This window comes from Trachemys scripta, chromosome 7 (genome assembly GCF_013100865.1).
Source record: "Trachemys scripta elegans isolate TJP31775 chromosome 7, CAS_Tse_1.0, whole genome shotgun sequence".
Classification (NCBI taxonomy): Eukaryota; Metazoa; Chordata; order Testudines; family Emydidae; genus Trachemys; species Trachemys scripta.
Window position 1 is genome coordinate 30,840,201 of NC_048304.1, and position 19,891 is coordinate 30,860,091.

Consider the following 19,891-nt stretch of genomic DNA (forward strand, 5'->3'; position numbering starts at 1 on the left):
CCTGCCTTAATTGATTCTAGCAGCTTCTTCTTAATTGGCTCCAGGTGTCCTAATTAACCTGCCTGCCTTAACTGGTTCTAGCAAGTTCCTGATTACTCTAGTGCAGCCCCTGCTCTGGTCACTCAGGGAATAGAAAACTACTCATCCAGTGACCAGTATATTTGCCCTCTACCAGACTCCTGTACCCCACTGGTCTGGGTCTGTCACAGGCTGTGAATCCAGTCACCATGATTTTGAAGGGTCAGTTCAGTAGAGGCAGTTTCTATCTAGGGATGTCCCAGTGTTTAGAGCTCTAGCCAGCAAAGCACTCCTTGTGTGGACCCAGCTTATACCAACAGAGTTGCACTTTCATCAGTCTATCTAGCTTATTCCAGTCCCCCTCCCACCCGTGAAACAACAGTTTTGGTTAAGCCCTATTTGCCAGCACAGCTCTGTGGCTGTGGCTTGCACCTCTTCACATCCCTGACCAACAGAGCTGTGCCAGCAGCAGCCCCTAGTGTAGTTCTGGCCTCAGGAGACCCAGGTTCAAGTTCCTGCTCTGCCACAGACTCCCAGTATGACCCTGGGCAAGTCACTTAGAAGCACCTGAAGTCCTGTTTTCAAAGTGGCCCCTAAGTGCCTGAGTCCAAGGCCTATTCTACACACAATTTTTTTGCTGATATAACAGTGTCAGTTGGTGTGCATGTGATTACCAATATAATTCTACCAGTACAAGCCCTGGTGTGGATGCAGTTATATTAATATAAAGGTGCCTTTATACCAGTGTAGCTTATTTCTCTTCCTGGATGGAAACAGCTGCATTGGTATAAAGCACCTTTATAGTTCTATAACTGTCTCTATGTAATGTATTTATATGGCCTCCATCACTGCAGTACCACGTGCCTCACAATCTAACGCATTTCCCTCCCAACCCTCCTGTGAGGCAGGGCAGTGCTGTTATCTCCACTGTACAGATGGGGAACTGAGGCACAGAGAGACGTAGCGATCTGCCCAAAGGTCACCCAGGAAGCCTGTGGCAGAGCAGGGAACTGAACCCAGGTCTCAAGTCCTAGGCCAGTGCCCTATCCACTGGACCATCCTGCCTCCCGATGTGCAAAGCAGTCACAAAGGGAACCACACTGGCGATCTTCTGATCCACCATACTCACCAGGCCTCGTGATTCCATCATCTCCATCAGCAGGGCTGGGCAGCTCTAATGGGAGCGGGGTAGTTAAACCATTTCAAATTGTGTATAGAAAAGGCCTTAGGTGCTTGTGAATATTTTTACCCGAAGTCCCATTTTCAAAAGTGACTGGCGCAGGTAGGAGCCTAACATTGTGTCTACTCTGCACCACAGTGCGGGCTACAGGGTGTGAATCGCAGAACACACCAGAGCGTCTCTCAGTAACTGCCCTGCGTGGATGCAGGTGGTGCGAATTAAAAGGTATCCTGTTTGTGTTAACACTGTCCTCTTTCAGATAGGACTATGTTTCTGTGAACTAGATACCTTTTCATTCACGCCGGCAGTGTCCACATAGGGCAGTGCGCTCTGCGATTCACACTCTGCGGCACAGTGTAGACAAGCCCTAAATATCACTGGAAGTCAATGAGATTTAGGAGCCAGTGTTCCTGAGACCATTTTGAAAAGGGACGTAAGCACTTTTGAACACTACCAATGGGCTTTGTGCCCCAGTTGCCCATCTGTAAAATGGGAGAAGAGCACTGGCCTGCCCAACAAAGGTATTGGGAGGCATTTGGATCCTATGGTGATGGGGTCCAGGTAAGTGCCTTAAACAGACAGATCTACGTTGTTATAAGCTCCTGTCTTAGGGGAACCTGCTGGCAACTGCATATTTCCATCGACATGGCTTGATCTTGCATCCTAGTTGGGACAGGCAAGGGTGTTTGTATTTCAGTAGGACCTACAGACATCAAGGAATTCGCTCTTCTAGCGGCCACTGGGATTTTGGGAAGGGGAAGGCGGCACTGCAGTGTTTGAATTGTCTGACTGGCATCTGCTGTAGAACGGGCAATGGTAGGAGAAGCCTTTGCCTGGAGCAGCACAGAGAAGCCTGGCAGGGAAGGGAGGGGTATGTGGGCAATACACTGGAGCCGATGCTGCCACGATACACTTTAATTGTGCTGCCTATAGGATTGCTAGCCATGAGCCCAGTGCAAAACCTTCCCGGAATCCCCTCAATCAGCAGGGCTAAGGGTATTCCTCTAGCTGGTCTATCTGGAATAGCTCAGCTCCTCAACCCCACGGAGCAGATCGCGAACAAGCACTACTGCTAGCGGCAATCCCCAGCCAGCCCCAAGATCAGGCTCCTGCAAGAGACACAGAACTCATCTAACCCAGGAAACAGCTGCTGTTTAATTAGCCAGGCAAAGGTTTGCAAACAGACAGAACAGGGCCCATCAGCTGCAGAGTTCCCTCCAACCTTCCCTCACCTGAGGTGCAGATGGAGGCTGCTCCAGACACCCCTGTGGCAGGGAACAGATCCTGCTCTCGGGGGAAGAGCACAGCTTGTTGAGAAGCTTGGAAGAAACACTGCAAGCCCAAAGGGTTTGGCAATATGATCTGAAGTCCTCAGCACTAACAAGCGGGCCAGAGGGCCCACCCACAGAGCCGCCTCACTGGGCGGGGGGGTGGGGGTGGAGGGAGCGGACGACAGCCAGCAGGAGTAACCTCTACACACACTCTCAATTGCTATTGGTATTGCAGGCATGCCTAGGATCCCACTGTGCTATGTGTGTACGGAGACAGAACAAAGACACAGTCCCTGCCCCACACAGCTTTCAGACTCAGTATAAGAAGGGGCAATTACTTTAATTTCATCATTGAGGCCTGTATCTCTGTAGTATGTGAGTGCCTCACAGTCATTTATGGACTCACTCCTCTGGTGGGATAGGGAAGGGTTACACCCATTTTACCTGTGGGGGGAAACTGAGGCAACAAAGCACCTTAGCTCTTTGGTGCAGGGTTTGTACAGCACCTAGCACAACGGGGGTCGTGCTGGTCTGTGACAGGAGCTCCTTGGCCACTACGGTAATACAAAGAAATACACAGAGTCTGTGGCTGAACCAAGAATGGAACCCACCTGTCCTGAGCTCCAGCCCAGCCCTCTGCCCACTAGACTACTGTTCCTACCCCAGACTGGGGAGGAGGGGAGTGAGATTCTTCTCAAGTCCAGAAGAATCAACTGAAGTGAAGTTCGCTTTGGGTACAGAGTTGCTACTGGACTTAAAAAAATAATCACATTAGGCGTCCTCCAAACGGTACCCAAGGGCAATCAGGTTTGTTTCAGCCCTGCATCTACTGTGGACGTTTTCCTCAGCCACCACTCCCCGAACAAATAACTAGCCAGCAACACCAAGCTCAGGGCAGCAGGGTCAGACTAGGATACAAGCCCCCAAAATGCCTCTGGTCACACAACACTGCCCACTAATGATCTGGCGCTCAAAGGTCTTGGAGAGAGCAGAAATGCAGCTGTTTGTCTACAGGGGCACCCAAATCAGGGGAGGTAAGATACAGATGGAAATGAAAGTCCCCTTTGCCCCTAGGGGTTTGGAAGCCAGGTACTGCTCCGTGCCCCCATTCGACCCAGGGATGCTGTGAAAACATAGTCTGAGAACATCTGTTTAGACAGCACACACACCCTTCCCTCTGGGTTCCTGCACTGCTTGGGTCTGGCTCTTCAAGGACATTGTGGGCCTTGGCTCTCCAGGCTCCGCCTCGCAGGTGAGCCACTATGCTAACGGCACCAAGGAGCTGCTGCATTGCTCATCTATAATTCATGCCCTGACAGGGAAGGAGGGAGGGGGAATGCCAAGCAGAGGGAAAGCCAGAGAGAACCTTAACCCCTCTGTGCCAGGCGTGGATGTGCTTTCACTAGGCACGGACAGCGGGTGCACAGCCCTCACCTGCACAGGCTGCAGGGTCTAAAGCTTGGCCAGGCCAGTTATTTGGGTGGACGACTGCAGGGGGTTGTGGGTGACTTTCCCCATCTCAGGACTCGGCACAAGGCATCAGCACAGCGTTCGGGGACAAAGCCCTGCCTGAGATGCTGTCTTCCCAAAGAGGCCTAAGATTGTGAGCAGATCAGGCTGCCAATCATGGAAGATCGCATGCCACTTTCTATGAGGATAGGGGTGTTGTGTCAACCCGAACCCAGCTCGACCTCCTGAACTCCCCTGCAGTTTGCTGGGAACAGTGTCCCTCTTCCCCATCATGAAGCAGTTGTACAGCATTGCTGGGAACCGTTACAACAGCTGCTACATTACACCTCAGAGGTTGGCACAGAGTTAAAGCGGACTGAGGAATGACGAGGAGCGTCCAGAATTTAAAATACAATCAAAGCGTCCCTACTGCCTCACGGGCTCTTCCCTGCTAGCCTCAGCCACCCTTCATTGTCCTTATTAGTTCTCCTCTAGCACAGACAAACACCCCTCATCTTGACGTGACATCTGCTACCATGGATCACTTTGCTTATATGCTGCATCCCTTTTCCCCAACTCTTTGGCTTGTCTTCAGGCCGCATGCTCTTCAGGACAGAAACCATCGTGGCTGTCTGTACAATGCCTAGCACAATAGGGCTACGCCAAGCATGGGGAAAAGACTGCCTGCCAATCTGAAAAATCAAGGAAGAGACAGTCTCCTCTCTTCCTACAGATTCCGAGATTTTCAGGCCTTAATGCACCGCTGTGATCATCCAGTCTGACCTCCTGCCTAGCTTAGGGCAGAGATGTTCACCCGACAGTTCCTGCATGGAGCCCGTATCCTCTTGCTTAGCTGAGCATGCCTGGGTGTGATGCATAGGGGAGTGGCCTTTGGATATATTTGTAAGACATGTTCCAACTCCAGTCTATGAGCACTCAGATACAGACAGTTCCCCAAAGCCAGTGAGTTCAGATACTCAGGCACCAAAGGGAAATGAAGCCAAGGAGATGTCAACTAGGATCAGACCCAGGCCTGGTACCGGGCTCTGTTGGACGCTTCAGCCAATGGCACAAGAAGCTAGTAGTAGATGTTAGGGGAAGACCTGGCACCTGGAAAAGTCCCCAATGGTTAGAGATTAGTTTAAGGCCTGAAGCACGAGAAGGTTCATCTCTGTTCCAAAACCTCTCTCTTTTCAGCATTTGCTACTGTAACCCAGGATATTCCTATTCTCCAGGACAAATGGGAATCGTGGCAGAAGCAAGAGCCACATCTTTTCCATCTCCAAATCCAACAGAAGAATCTGTCTTCCTCCACTCCGCGCAGATTCCAGCTTCCCAAGGTCAGGCCAGCCGCAGGAGTCCTTGGCACTAGAGCCCCGTGTGACAAACTAACAGCAAAGCATGCCACGAACCCACGCCTCGCAGAGGTGACTCCGCAGAGGCAGCTTGTTCCAGCTATTCCATGAAGCTAGCACTTTAGGAAAAACAGAGGTTCTGTGCTCCTTGCTTCCCTACCCTCTGCTCTGCAAGGGCGTTCTCTAAGCCTCCATGTGTTCATCACAGCCTTTAGCGTGGGAAGCTAATGGGAAGGAGAGACCAGTTTAATACGAGGTGCAGCAAAAATAATCCACCCAGCAGGCCCCTAGGTCTGAGCAGGAGGTTTGATCTGTTGGCATTACACGTTCAAGAGCAAAACAGCTCTGTGTTTAAACTGGGACCTGTGACAAGCAAGAGTCTCCTGCCTGCTGCAGCCTTGAGAACTATACCCCAACCACGGCAAGATTCCCCTGTCCACTGCCTAACCTTCCCCTCTGGTGTGTGGGATCATTTCCTGCGCTGGGACAGATTGTAACAAGGAGAGAACCACCTCACTCCCGCCTCCAAACCCAGGCTATGTGCTCCCAATTCTGGGCAGTAGCTGAATTCATGTTCTCTTTGCTGGGATGTCCGTGCCTCACAAGTCTCCTCCTACCTGACACGACTCCAGAGCCGAGGTGTTTCATGCCTGGAGTAACGTTGCCTGGGTAAGGAGCCATGCTGGGTTTGGAGTTGTTTGAGTGCTGTTACTGATCCCCGGATCAGCCCCTGTCTGCAAACAGTCTAAATCTAAGCTGCTCTTCTGGGAGCTTGCTGGGAAGCTGTTTGCCAAGAACAGCTTAACATTCTGGCTATGACTCCCCCTGGCCCCCAGGTCTCTCTGCAGGAGGCCAGCACCATTTACTTCTTCAAACAGGCTCACAGCAGCGCTCCTTCCCTGAGTCTCCATTTTACCTTCCAGCTGACCCTGTGCTGCACTCTAAGAAACACACCAAGCTCCTGCTGTAACTCCAGACACATCTAATTAAACTACTGGCTGTGGAAAAGCTCCCATTTCAGCAAGCTTATGTTTTACAGTGAAATGAGTGCTGGTCTATTTGATTTCCCTGTAGGTAGGAGGAAGTCCTGGCCCCTCTGCTCTGATTCTAAAAGGGCCTATTCTACCCCCTCTACAGAGGGGTCAGCAGCAGGGCCAGTTCTCCTGGGCCCTCTGGGACATGGAATCCCCTCCCATAAGGATCAAGGGCCTGGTTCATTGTCCATGGGGCAAACAGTCACCAAACAGTAACCTGTTGCAGCTGCTGAGGAGGGCTTGAACTATCAACAGCTTTGCTGCTTTCATAGCTCCATGAGGAAGAAGTTGTGGGAGGCAGTGTGACCTAATGGATAGAGCACTAGACTGGGACTCAGGAGGTCTATTCCTGGCTTAGCTGCTGGCCGATTCTGGGGCAAGTCACTGCCCCTTCCTATTCCTCGGTTTCCCCATCTGTCAGTAATGACCCTGATGTCCTTTGTAAAGTGCTTTGAGATCTTCTGATAAAAAGCACTATAGAAGAGCTAGGGATGATTATTTTTAAAGATCTCAGAGGAGCTGCCCATCTCTTTGAGATCCCCTTCCCACTTCATAGGGATGTATGTAGATTCCATTAGCCAATCAGGCTGCCTGTAGCAGCCTCCTGTGAGAGGTTCACTGGGGTCATCTAGCTAAAGGATGCTTCTCAGGAAAGTCCTCACACTCTGTCACGATCCCCTGAAATGTCACATACCAAGGAGCAGCCAAGATCCTGCAGGATGTATGTGCTAATATTTGCAGAGCATGTTAGAAACATCCCAAGTTCAGCTATGGAAACAATCACAGAAGGGAGAGGAAACAGGAGTCATCATAACTAATGATAAAAATTTGGGGAGGGATATTAAACCTCATGCTTCAGGGCTTGAGCTGATCCCTGTTGATCTATTAGAGACCAGGCTGATCCATATATTATATATATATATATATGGATCAGCCTGGTCTTATATATATATATATATATTATCCCACATCTCCCCGTGGTGGATTTCTTACACCTTCCTCTGAAGCAGCTGGTGTTGGCCACTGTTAGACAGGATAATGGGCTAGATAGATCTTGGGTCTGATCCAGTCTGGCAATTCCCAATTCCTGTGCCTTGGTACTCTGGTATTTGCTCTTCTAACAGGTGGCTCAATAGACAATTGCTAGCAATAATATCTTAGATTTCAATGATACCTTTTCACTCCAAGGAGTCCCCCCACAAAAAAAAAAAAAAAAAAAAAAAAGAGCACACACCACTGAAATGCAGCCACCTCTGGGATGGGGAATGGCAGCTGTTTATCACTAAGCAGTTTTGGACAAAAAGATATTGAGTTACAATTAGACATCAGCTAGAGAGGCAGATTAAAATAACCCAAACTGGGGCTTGGCCAGGATACTGGGATTATCACCCAAACTCCTTGCAATACAGATCACGGATGTTTGTGGTCAGCACCTCAGTTTTAGCCCTTATTTGAAAGGTGGCACCACTAGCAATACAGCCTCTCCAGCACTGGGCTGGATCCTCATTTGATGGGAGACCAGTCCCTATGGAATCGCTAATCCCACTTCCTTCATGGGACACCTCTCAGAAACAGAAGTGAGATATGACAGCCACAAAGGGCCATAAGCTCAATAGTGCGTGTGCCCATAAAGAATTCTCCACAAAAAGTCAGGTTAAAGCTTAGTATTTGGGGGAAGCATGGCCACAGTGCCTTTGGAAGGCAGAGGGGATTCATAGATTCCATAGCTCCATCCACTGTATGTTGTGACCATTAGTACCCTGTTTCCCCGAAAATAAGACAGTGTCTTATATTAATTTTTGCTCCCAAAGATGCGCTAGGTCTTATTTTCAGGGGATGTCTTATTTTTCAGAAATGAAAAATGCCTTATTATCGGTGGATGCCTTATTATCGGGGAGGTCTTATTATCGGGGGGATGCCTTATATTACAACGAGAGGCAAAACTGTAAGTAGGCCTTATTTTCGGAGGATGTCTTATTTTCGGGGAAACAGGGTAGTTACCGATTACTAGCTGGCTAAAAAATACTGTCTCATTGTTTCCTTGTACTCCCCCATTGTCCTCTCTGTATCCCCCTTGTCGCCTTTCCTCTTCTGCTTAGACTGGAAGCTCTTTGGGGCAAGGACCATCCCTTTGTTCCATGTTTGTACAGTGCCTAGCACAATGGTACATGACTGGAGCTCCTGGTGCTACTGCAATACACACAACTATCCAACCTAATCTACACTGTTGCAGCAATCAGTTTGCAGTGGGATCGCTCGGGGAGCTGAATTAACTCAATTATACAGGATCAAAGATGTCATATAGAGTGGCAGCCGGTAACCAGCCAACCAACTTCCATCTCCTAGAAGCCCACCAGGCAGGCCCCTTTGGAAGTGGTTCAGGGAGCTAGTTTCCACAGCAACAGCTCCCTTCTTAGGGAGGCACATGGCATGTCAGCAAGCGCAGGGCAGGGAGAGCACAAAAGGGTGTTTGGAAAGAGGGGAAACTGGCCACTGAACCAGTGGCAGAGACACTGCAAAGTGGCTTATCATCAGGGTTGAGATTATGATGCCACCCATATAAGATGAAAGGCTCTAAAGCAGGGGTGGGCAAACTATGGCCCATGGACTGGATCCAGCCCGCGAGATGTTTTAAGCCAGCCCGTGAGCTGCACCACGCGGCTCGGCCCCACTCTTGCTGGGGCGCAGGGTCGGGGGCCACACCACGTGGCTCGGCTCCTGCTTGGCCGCAGGGTCGGGGGCTGCACCACGCGGCTCCCGGAAGCCACGGCACAGCCCCACTCTGGCTCCTACGCACTCCAATGGCCCCCTCCAGTGCTCCAATGAGAGCTGCAGGGGCGGTGCCTGCAGATGGTGCAGCTTCCAGAGCCGCCTGGCTGCACCTCTGTGTAGGAGCCAGAGAAGGGACATGCCACTGCTTCCGGGAGCCACTTGATGTAAGTGCCACTCGGAGCCTGCACACCCCTGAGCCTCTCCCCACACCCCAACCCTGATCCCCCTCCTGCTCTCCAAACCCCTCGATCCCAGCCTGGAGCACCCTCCTGCACTCCCAACCTCTAATCTCCAGCCCCACCCCAGAGCCTGCACCCCCAGTCGGAACCTGCACCCCTTCCCGCACTCCTGCCCCAGCCCTGATCCCCTTCCCACCATCTGACCCCTCGGTCCCAGTCCAGAGAACCCTCCTACACTCCAATCCCCTCATCCCCAGCCCCACCCCAGAGCCCTCATCCCCTCCAGCACCCCAACCCCAATTTTGTGAGCACTCATGGCCCACCATACAATTTCTATTTCCCGATGTGGCCCTCGGGCCAAAATGTTTGCCCACTCCTGCTCTAAAGCAAGTTACCAGACATGACACCACATCCACAAAGCAAGAGGATATGCAAGCCTCTGCCCCCAGCATGTAATGGAGAGAAGCAATGAGCTACAGAGAGCAAGGAAGAGTTTCCCCTAAACAGTAACCTCAGATATAGAAAGGTGTGCACCTAACTGGTAAAGCGCGGGGGGGGGGGGGGGGGGGGGGGGGGGGGATGCAGCCAGGATTCCTGGGTTCTGTTTTCAACTCTGGAGAAGAGTTGGGTCCAGTGGTTAGCGCTAGGGAGGCTGGGACCCAGGACTAGGAAAGCCCATTCCCAGCTTTCCTCAACAACCTGCAGTTCGACTTGCACAAGGACACTTCATCTTCCTATGGCTGAATTTCTACCACCACACCTCCTTCACTGGGGCAGAGGCTGCTTAAGGGACCCTTTTGCCTTTCTATAGTGCTTTCCCCCGACAATCTCCAAGTATAAGACTGTTACCCTTTCTGAAGGAGATTCTTAAGCTGTGGCTGCCCTAGGCTGTGGCTGGGAGCAAGGAAAGCAAACATCCCTTATCTCCACGTAGCTTTCATTCCCCTGCCCTACCCCAGTTTATCGGAACTATACAGTCAGAGGTGCTTGCTCTCCATTTTGCAGCAAGAAGAGTTTACCATCAGTCTCCGTGAGAGGTGTACATTTTAAAATCAAGGCCTTCAATGGCTCTATGCACTCTTGGAGTCTAACACTAGAGCTGCTAGGAAGTAGCTGCTGATTGGAAATGCATGCTGGGTAACTGTATGCAAATGATAATCCAGAGTTTCCAGGGTTTCTGTGCAGCTTTTATTACCAGAGCAGCATGCCCTGGGCAAGTATCTGCCCCAGGGTGTGGCAGCATGGAACGCTGGGCACTGAATGGGGAAAGCCATGCTGTTATTCTGGCTGGAGGAGCAGAGCGTGGGAAAGGCCACATGGGCACCCTGATCCACGAGCTCAGATGCTGGTGCCGCTAGGGGATTGGGGCTATCTCCAAGTGCTTGCTAAGATGTTACAGAAGAGCTTGTTTGTTAACAAGCATCATTGTTCCTTGATGCATAGAGACCTGGGGAATACCCTCCCACATAAATTCCCTACCTGGGGTCGTTTCCCAAAAGCCAGCGGCTAGAATCCTGGTGCCTGGCACAGTACTGCTCTGGCTTTGGTGAGCCACTACCTGTGACCTGGGGCTGCAGAGGAAGTGCAGCTCCCAACACTCCTGGAAGGCGGGCACACCTAATTAAGTGCTGACTTGGCCAGGGAGGGAGGCAGACAGCTGTATGGCCGCTGAACAAGCTCCAACCTGACTGGGGCGACACACGCGGGGGTGGGTATCGCATGTACAGCCTGTTTCAGAGGAAGGCAATGTACCGACCTACTGCATGGGATATAGATAGAGGACACCAGTGATCCTTCATCAGGCTTTGTCTCTGAATCCAACAGCTGAACTCTAAGGTACGCAACAAACCCAACCCCCCTATCTCCCCAAACCCAAGACCCAGCTCTTTGATCATCTCTCTCCCGTTTATCTCAGGATCACGCCCTGAACACTTACTCCAGCCATGGGCCTTGTGTATGTGCTCCCTCTGCTCATCAAAAGCCGTCTTCTCCCCCTCCCTTCACACAATCTCAGCAACTCTGGCGCAAGCGCCTTCTCTGTAGCGTCTGTAGTCTGGAAGGGCAGACGCTGTATCTCATTGGCTCTCCATTCCGGACCCCAAATGGAAACGTCTCTCCCCCCTCATTTATATCACTTCAGCCAGCCGGTAAGAGAGGGGAAATAACTCCAACTTATTCCGAGTGTGTTTGTGGGAAGAGGCACGCCAGGGAACAAAGCTGTCTCATCTCTCCTCGTTCGCCTCCGCAATCCCTCTTCTGAAGTGGTGAAGGAAAACGGCAGCAGCCAAAGTGAAACTCTTCAGAAGGAGCAAAGTACAGGAACAGCCCAGGCAAGCCACTTCCCCCACCAACCGGCAGTGGGACTCCGCCTTCGATACCTGAGCAAGCCACACCTTTCGCAATCTCCCTGATTGCTAACCCAGAGCCCGGCCTGTTTTGCAATTAATCAGTTTCAGGCTAACTCTGTAACTTCCCTAAAAAAACACCACAGGTAGCAGAAGCACTGGGATTACGGAGAGCTTCAGGGTGTTGTCTGGATCTGAGTCCCAAGATCCATCAAGGGAGGAAGGCAAACTTCCACCATAACTCACTAGCACTTCTTCCCACTGGGCAAGGTGGGAGGAGAACTGGCCTTAGGCTGGGGGAAGGACGGAGTTACAGCAACTCACGATTCTTCCCCCACAGGAAGTTGCCTGCCCCACCCTTGGTTGCAATGGGCAGGGCTCTTCAGTCAGTGAGTGTGAGAAGGAAATGCTCAGCCTGAAAAGAGAGTATGAAATTAATGCTCTACCTGCACCAGGTGGCCTGCAAGCCCCTAAGCAAGATGAACAGATATGGGGCAGCTCTTACTAGAGTTCAAAAGGGAATCAAATGCTGCCAAATGAGAGCAGTGTATGGGGCACAGGGAGATATTAGGGTAGAACGCAGTGATGTGCCACCCCCAACTCCCCTAGGGGGTGGCTCCTAGCCTGTCACATCCGTGTGCACACGCCCTTTTTGAGAAATCCTTGTACAGCAGCCAAACCACAGGCTGGGGAACACAGAGGCAAGATGGCTAAGTCAACACAATGCACCGGGGCTGTCACAGAATGGGGGGGGGGGGAGAGGGAGGAGAGCTTCCTCACTGGCTACAAGGAAGTCAAGAGCTATGTTACAGCACTACTTAGTTAAGGCTGTCAGCTCACAACCAACAGCCCCAAGACCCTTGGCACAGCAGCCCCATCCCATCAACAACCTGATGTTACAAGGAAGGGGGCTCAAACTTCAGCAAGAAAAACATTAATTCCTTAGCTTGGTGGGCTTATTTTCTGGTGAAGCATGCAGTATGTAAGGGCTGCGGGAAAACAGTTAGAGCAAGGGGCTGGGGGAGCTACTGGTTAAAGCAAGGGGCTGGAAGCCAGGACTCCCAGGTTCTTTCCCTAGCTCTGGGAGCGAGGCCTAGTGGGTTAGAGCAGGACAGCTGGGAGCCAGGACTCCTGGAGTCTATTATCACAAGCCTTAGCCTAGGGCAAGGAACTGTCTCTTGGTTTTCTTTGTACAGTGCCTACCACAAAGGGATTCTGGTCCATGACTGGGGTTGCTACAATACAAACCATCACTATCAACAGCCTCTAACACTGTCACTTAAACAATATACTCCTCATTAAAGCCCTTAAAGAATTGGGGAGAATAAAATCCCACCCTGTCCCACACAATCTTAACTTTAACCTTCCAACACTTCACGGCTAAGTGATTGAACAGACAACAGGATAAAGCTAGAGGGCCAGCCTCTGCTCATTCACACTGGTGCAATTAGGAGCCACCCCAACCAGGGCCAGCTCTAGGCACCAGCAAAACAAGCTGGTGCTTGGGGTGGCACATTTTTAGGGGTGGCATGGCCGGCGCCAGAATACTGCCCCTGTTGCCCCTAAAAATGTGCACCAGCCGCCCTAGCTCACCTCCACTGCTGCTGTTGCTGCCGCTCGCGCGCCACTGCTTGCCCTCCCTCCCAGGCTCTCAAGCCTGGGAGGGAGGGGGAGATCCCGAGCGGCCGCGGTGCACGAAACAGCTGATTCGCGTGCCGCTGCTCGCCCTCCCTCCCAGGTTCTCAAACCTGGAAGGGAGGGGGAGATCCCGAGCGGCTGCTTCGCGCGCCGCTGCTCACCCTCCCTCCCCCACGTTTGAGAGCTTGGGAGGGAGGGGGAGACTCTGAGTGGCTGCGGCGGAGTTGAGGTGGGGCCAGGGGTGGGGTAAGAAAAAAAGGGGGGGGGGGAAAGCGGGGGGACGACGACGGCCAAAATTGTTTTTGCTTGGGGCGGCAAAAATCCTAGAGCCGGCCCTGACCCCAACTTCAATAGTTACAACTGTAATCAAGTTTCTAGAGACCAAATGACAGCCTAGAGTCTTCACCTGTCCACACCTCAGATACATGCGAATACAAGCGTATCCTCGGAAAACTTCTTAGCAACACAGGCTTCTGACTAACAGTAGCAGGATGGTGGGAGCCCCAGTCATGGACGGGACCCCAACATGCCAGACACTGTACACGTGGGGAATCAGAACGACAACAAACAGCACTGAATGCACAGATCCGAGTTAAGATTGTGCCAACACTATAGTGTGTGGAGTAAATCACATTCCTTTTCCTGGATAGTAGCCGAGAGGGAAAGACACCAAGGATCACTGAAGCTAGATTTCCAGCACAGGGACAGATGCACACCATGTTTTAATGTCCATTCTTTTTCCTATTAAACACTGAGAAAAGTCAATTTCAGAGACAACAGGAAACAAAAGTTCCTTTCCACCCCCAACACGCACAGAAGCACAGACTCCCCATGACACAGTCTCACCACTGCACACAGGTGACTCACAAGCCCTCTTGAAACCTGCCTCTCACACCTGCTGCCAACTTAACTTCCCCAGCAGCGCCCTCTCCGTTCCTTGCATTTACGCATGAGAGGCTTTGATAGAAGAGCGGATTCAAGCTGCCAAGGGGTTAACCTTTGAACATGACAGATAGCAGATGCGGCATCCATACACAGCACTAACGCGAGAGGGTATTGACACTGATGGCAGGAGCCATGAAGCCAGAGGCACTGTCGGAATTACTTGCATCGTCTAGTATATTATGTTCCTTCAGTCGCCTTTCTGCTTCACCAATGGGTGATTTCAACAGGGAGCTGCTGAACAGCAGGAAAGTAAGGGCTCTCTCTATACTGTCCTAGATCCATACACAGCACTTAGGCTAAGAGCCTGCATGCAGTACGCAGAACCTCACTGTCCTGGTGTGGAGAGAAGCCTAGACAAAAGAGCCTTCTTGGGAATGGGAGGGTGACTGACAAAATAACTGGAGAATATAATCTAGTAGCGCAGCTGGGATTCAGGGCTCCTGGGCTCTAACCCCTGCTCTGGAAGGAGAGTGGGGTCTAGTGGGTTAGAAGAAGGGAGGCTGGGATTCAGGGCTCCTGGGCTCTAACCCCAGCTCAGGGAGACCTAGCAGTTCCAGTAAGGCACTGGAAGCACCAGGACTCCTAGGTTCTTTTCTCAACTGCTTGTGAGATTTTAGGCAAGTCTCTTCACCTTTTTGTTCTTATTTCTCTATATAAGGCTAAAGCTTTATCGTTTGAGGTTTGGAGATGGGGCAGCCCCTCCCTCCCACCCAACCCACCCTTCTATTAGATCAAGGGCTGCTTCATACAGCAGCAGCACTGGCTGTCACTGAGGCACTACCTCCCATGGTGGGGTGCATACATGTGCCCAACAGTGAGACAGACATCAAACCCAGTGCATTCCTGGCAGGTCAAGGCTGACATAACTGCTTGCAGCCGTAGGAAGCTGCTCCCTCGCATCACAACTGTCTGCACCGCACCTCAGCTGGGGATACACATAGGCCTTCAGTCATCTGCTATTGACGAATCATGCTAGTAGCAGCAGGGTTAGGGGGGTGGGAAGAGTTGCCTGTAAAGACCTCCTCCCCCTACCCCTTGATGTAGGAGACTGGGGAGAAATGGATTCCAGCTGACAAGGCCCTTCCTCCTGTGTGGTTTGGGAAATGCAAGCACTGCCCCTTCCCTCTACCTCTGCTCTTCTCTGTATTCAATTCACACACCCTCTGAATGCCAAGCCTGAAATTTCCACATGCAATCAGCTTCCTAGGTCCCTTGAAGTAAAGTAGGTAATTCATCTCTGACAGACATTTTGTGCTACAGGTGGTGTCAGGAAGCAAGGGGCAGCGGGGGAATAAAAGCACAAAGCTCACCAGTGCCTTCCAAGGGTACCTGCCACTCACTTGACCCATGTGAGAAAAAGGCTGATGCATTTAGTGAGACAATTTGCTTCCACGTCGAGAATATCTAGGGTGGGGACTGCAAGTGGGAGTGGGGGAAAGCTTCCACTCCTCCATCCCCTACCACAGTCATCTCCTGCTCCTCCAAGGCCACCACTAAATTAGCAGTGGCTGGAGATAACAAAAGGCTGTTGTTTAAGCCCTAACGGAAGCTCTGCCAACTGGGTAGAGGCTAGATAGACAGAGGACTCCAAGCCAAGGGCACTTCTGAGGCAAACACTGAACAGCCTCTATTGTGCTGTTTTATTTTGGACACCTTGCAGTTAGGACAGATGGTGGGCCCACACCCCTTACACATCTAAACTCCTTGCAAAGACCTAACATACCCTGTTCTATAGCCCCTTCCAGTCAAGAAAAGCCACACAGCTAGCCCATCTTGGGTAGCTGGGGAGGGAGCACTGCAATGAGTCCCACTAATGTGGCAGCCCAGAGGATCTGGTGTCCATTAAGGCCAGCCAGGAGCTCTGTCTAGAAGCCTCATGCTGGAACTCTTGTCCCGGGAAGGAGAGAGGGTTGGTATTTGAACCTGTGGAGCTGGAGGGGGGGGGGGGGGGGGGGTCTCTCCATAAGACTACGTTTTAGTCACAGGTATTTTTAGTAAAAGTCAGACAGGTCATGGGCAGTAAACAAAAATTCACGGCCCGTGACCTGTCCGTGACTTTTACTAAATATACTGGTGACTAAAACAGGGGTGTGTGGGGGGGCTGCCCGGGGGCCCCCACAGGTGCTGGGAGAGGGCAGCTCGGGTGCTGGTAGGGCAGGCAGCGGCGCGTAGCCTGGGACCCCCACTGGTGCTGGAGGGGGATGGTGCTTACTTGGGGGGCAGCTCCCATTGGCAGTGCCTGCAAGCGGAGGCAGAGCGCAAAGCTACCTAGCCACACCTCTGCCTAGCAGCTGAGCAAGGGGGACGTCCCCACTTCCGGGGAGCCCCCCAAGTAAGCACCACCCAGAGCCCGCCTCACCCCGTCCCAAGTCTCAATCCCCTGCTCCCTCCCACCCAATCTCTGCTGCTGGGGAGCGGGGATGGGCACGGTGGCCTGAGACTGCCCCAGCAGCGGCCGGTGCGCCTGGCGCAGGGGCTGCCGGCCGCTGAAAAAGTCACAGAGGTCACAGAATCCGTGACTTCCGTGACGGACTTGCAGCTTTACTCATTCACAGAATCCTCCCAGCCCTGCTGCCTTTTCCTGGAGCCTGGATCGTCACTATAAGGAGGTTTCCACTGCAATATGTACAGAGCTATTTAATTCTACAATCTCTGGGTGGCACAAGCCATTCCCAGGACTACTGTGAAAAAGCATAGGGCAGGGATTCTCAACCTTCATTGCACCGCAACCCGCTTCGGACAATAAAAATTACTACACAACCACAGGAGGGGGGACCAAAGCCTGAGCACACCCGAGCCCCACTGACCCGGTCAGGGTGACAGGTAAAGCTGAAGCCCCAGGGCTTCTGCCCCAGGCCAGGGGGGCTGTAGCCCGAGTCCCAATATGCAGGGCTGAAACCATCAGGCTTCGGCCTCAGGTGGTGGAACTCGTGCTTCGGCCCTGGGCCCAAGCAAATCTAAGCCAGCCCTGGCAACCTTATGTTGTGACCCACTTTGGGGTCCCGACCCAGTTTGAGAACCGCTAGCATAGGGTGTTAAACTACTCAGCAGCACCGCCTAGTAACAATGTAGCAAGACTACCATGCACAGACTACAACTGGCTATTCCTCCCCTTGCATACCCTCTCCTCCAGCCCATTAGACCTTCCCCTAGCTTCCCAGAGAGATTAACAAAGAGCAATCTTCCCAAGGTAAGGCCGTGTGTTCCATCCCCCTGTGCGGACTCCAGAATGTTTAGTAAGTGTTGTCTCCCCAAGGAATGGCAACATGGCCACCTCCCATTAATATGCTCAAGCAGTTACTTGCAGATGTGCCCAATAAAACTAATATGTTGCTACTTGGGCTTTAATGATAGTAACCAGGGATTTGCAGCCACTGAAAGTCTCTTAGCATCATTTGCTCAACAACCACCTTTTATCTTCTTTCTGCCCCTCCTCCAAAGTCTTCCGCCTGGCACTTGGAGCGGAAAAACTCAGTCCTCTTGCACACGCTTTGAGTCAAACAGGCGGCAGCTCCGATTAGGGTGGGATTTAAGCGCCAAAGAGGCCAGCCTGACCATCCCTGCGCTCTTAAGCCAAAGGAGCAGCCAAGGCATCTGCTCAGACAGAGAACAGCTGCTCGCAACCCTACCCCAGCCATGGCTAGGATGTCAAGCACAACCTCCCAAGGAGACACACATCAATCTGATTTCAAGTAAATCCTACGTGCCATGAAGAAGGTGCAGCCACAGAGCAAGCAGGCCTGGGTCATTCTGGTTTGCAGGCAAGGGACCGTCATCGAGGCAGATTTCTTGGCACTGCTTGCTAATTGTTTGACCACTGCTTTTGGGTTGCCAAGAAAAGACATGAGAAGCAAATAACAGTGTACAACTGAATTCAGTCCAGCCTCACAACAGGCTGGTGCCAGGGATGCAGCATAGCTTAGTGGGTAGGGCACTGGGCTGGGACTTTGGAGACCTGGATTCAATTCCTGTCTCTGGGAATTGAACCCAAGCCTGGTGTTTCTGGCCTGCTGGGTGACCTTGGGCAAGTCCCCTCACTGTAACTCAGTTTTCCCCTCTGTAAAATGGGGATAATGATACCTAGCTCCATTGTAAAGTGCTTTGAGATCTATGAATGAAAAGCACTATGTAAAAGCTAGGGATTATTACGATTATGGAATACCCCATCAAATACACTGGTCTACAATTTTTGAGAAGTCGTCTGCTTCAGAGATAAAATGTGCTATTTATTATGTATTTTGATGTGCTGAATTCAAATATGACAATTAAAACAACTGATTGGCTACTGTTTCTAAGATATTTAAGTTTTTACATTTTATGTCTATGTATATTGTGTAGATAGAGTTTTAATCATAAATTGTAAACCTAGGTATTTTCTTGTGTTTATGGTTGCTTTACATGATAATATTTCACCTGTCCTGTTTATGTAACACTTTAAAAATCAGCAAAAGTGTTATATAAATAAAATTTATTATGAAACAAAAGGCAAAAAACTATTATGTACATAGTTTAGTCCTATTCAGTGTCTACTTGGTGCTTCTTGGCTTGTCTCTTGGGCCTGGTCCATGCTAACCCCCCACTTCGGACTAAGGTACGCAAATTCAGCTACGTTAATAACGTAGCTGAATTCGAAGTACTTTAGTCCGAACTTACCGCGGGTCCAGATGCGGCAGGGAGGCTCCCCCGTCGATGCCGCGTACTCCTCTCGCTGAGCTGGAGTACCGGCGTCGACGGCAAGCACTTCCGGGATCGATTTATCGCGTCTAGACCAGACACGATAAATCGATCCCAGAACATCGATTGCCTGCCGCCGGACCCGGAGGTAAGTGTAGACGTACCCTTGTATTCATTAAATGAAGCATCTCTTGTCACTGTCCAGCAATAGTCTGCGAGCATTGACGGGCTCCATTTGCCCTGATAGCGTTTCTCCATTGTTGCAATGTCCTGGTGAAATCGCTCGCCATGCTAGTCACTCACTGCTCCGCAGTTCGGTGGAAAAAAATCTAGATGAGAGTGCAAAAAATTTATCTTTAGTGACATCTTGCAACCAAGGCTTTTGTATGCCTTGAGGAGGTTTTCCACCAACAACCTGTAGTTGTCTGCCTTGTTGTTTCCGAGAAAATTTATTGCCACTAACTGGAAGGCTTTCCATGCCGTCTTTTCCTTGCCACGCAGTGCATGGTCAAATGCATCACCTCGAAGTTCACGAATCTGAGGACCAACAAAGACACCTTCCTTTATCTTAGCTTCACTTAACCTTGGAAATTTTCCACGGAGGTACTTGAAAGCTGCTTGTGTTTTGTCAATGGCCTTGACAAAGTTCTTCATCAGACCCAGCTTCATGTGTAAGGGTGGTAACAAAATCTTCCTTGATTCAACAAGTGGTGGATGCTGAACGCTTTTCCTCCCAGGTTCCACTGACTGTCGGAGTGGCCAATCTTTCTTGATGTAGTGGGAATCTCTTGCATGACTATCCCATTCGCAGAGAAAACAGCAGTACTTTGTGTATCCAGTCTGCAGACCAAGCAAGAGAGCAACAACCTTCAAATCGCCACAAAGCTGCCACTGATGTTGGTCATAGTTTATGCACCTCAAAAGTTGTTTCATGTTGTCATAGGTTTCCTTCATATGGACTGCATGACCAACTGGAATTGATGGCAAAACATTGCCATTATGCAGTAAAACAGCTTTAAGACTCGTCTTCG

At 51.1% G+C, this 19,891-nt stretch overlaps 1 protein-coding gene across 11 annotated transcripts in view; it reads right to left on the reverse strand.

The window, feature by feature from the left end:
• The window catches only part of MARK2 (microtubule affinity regulating kinase 2), a 105,146-nt gene that overhangs the window by 31,802 nt on the left and 53,453 nt on the right, over positions 1-19,891 (reverse strand). Inside the window, exon 1 of one of the 11 annotated variants that reach the window (XM_034775516.1) lies at positions 11,195-11,572. The exons of the other annotated variants lie outside the window; for them this stretch is intronic. Within the exon in view, the coding sequence (XP_034631407.1) occupies positions 11,195-11,233 (39 nt within the window). The 5' untranslated portion in view covers positions 11,234-11,572. Of the gene's footprint in view, positions 1-11,194; positions 11,573-19,891 lie in introns of those variants that run through there. 11 annotated transcript variants of the gene reach the window in all.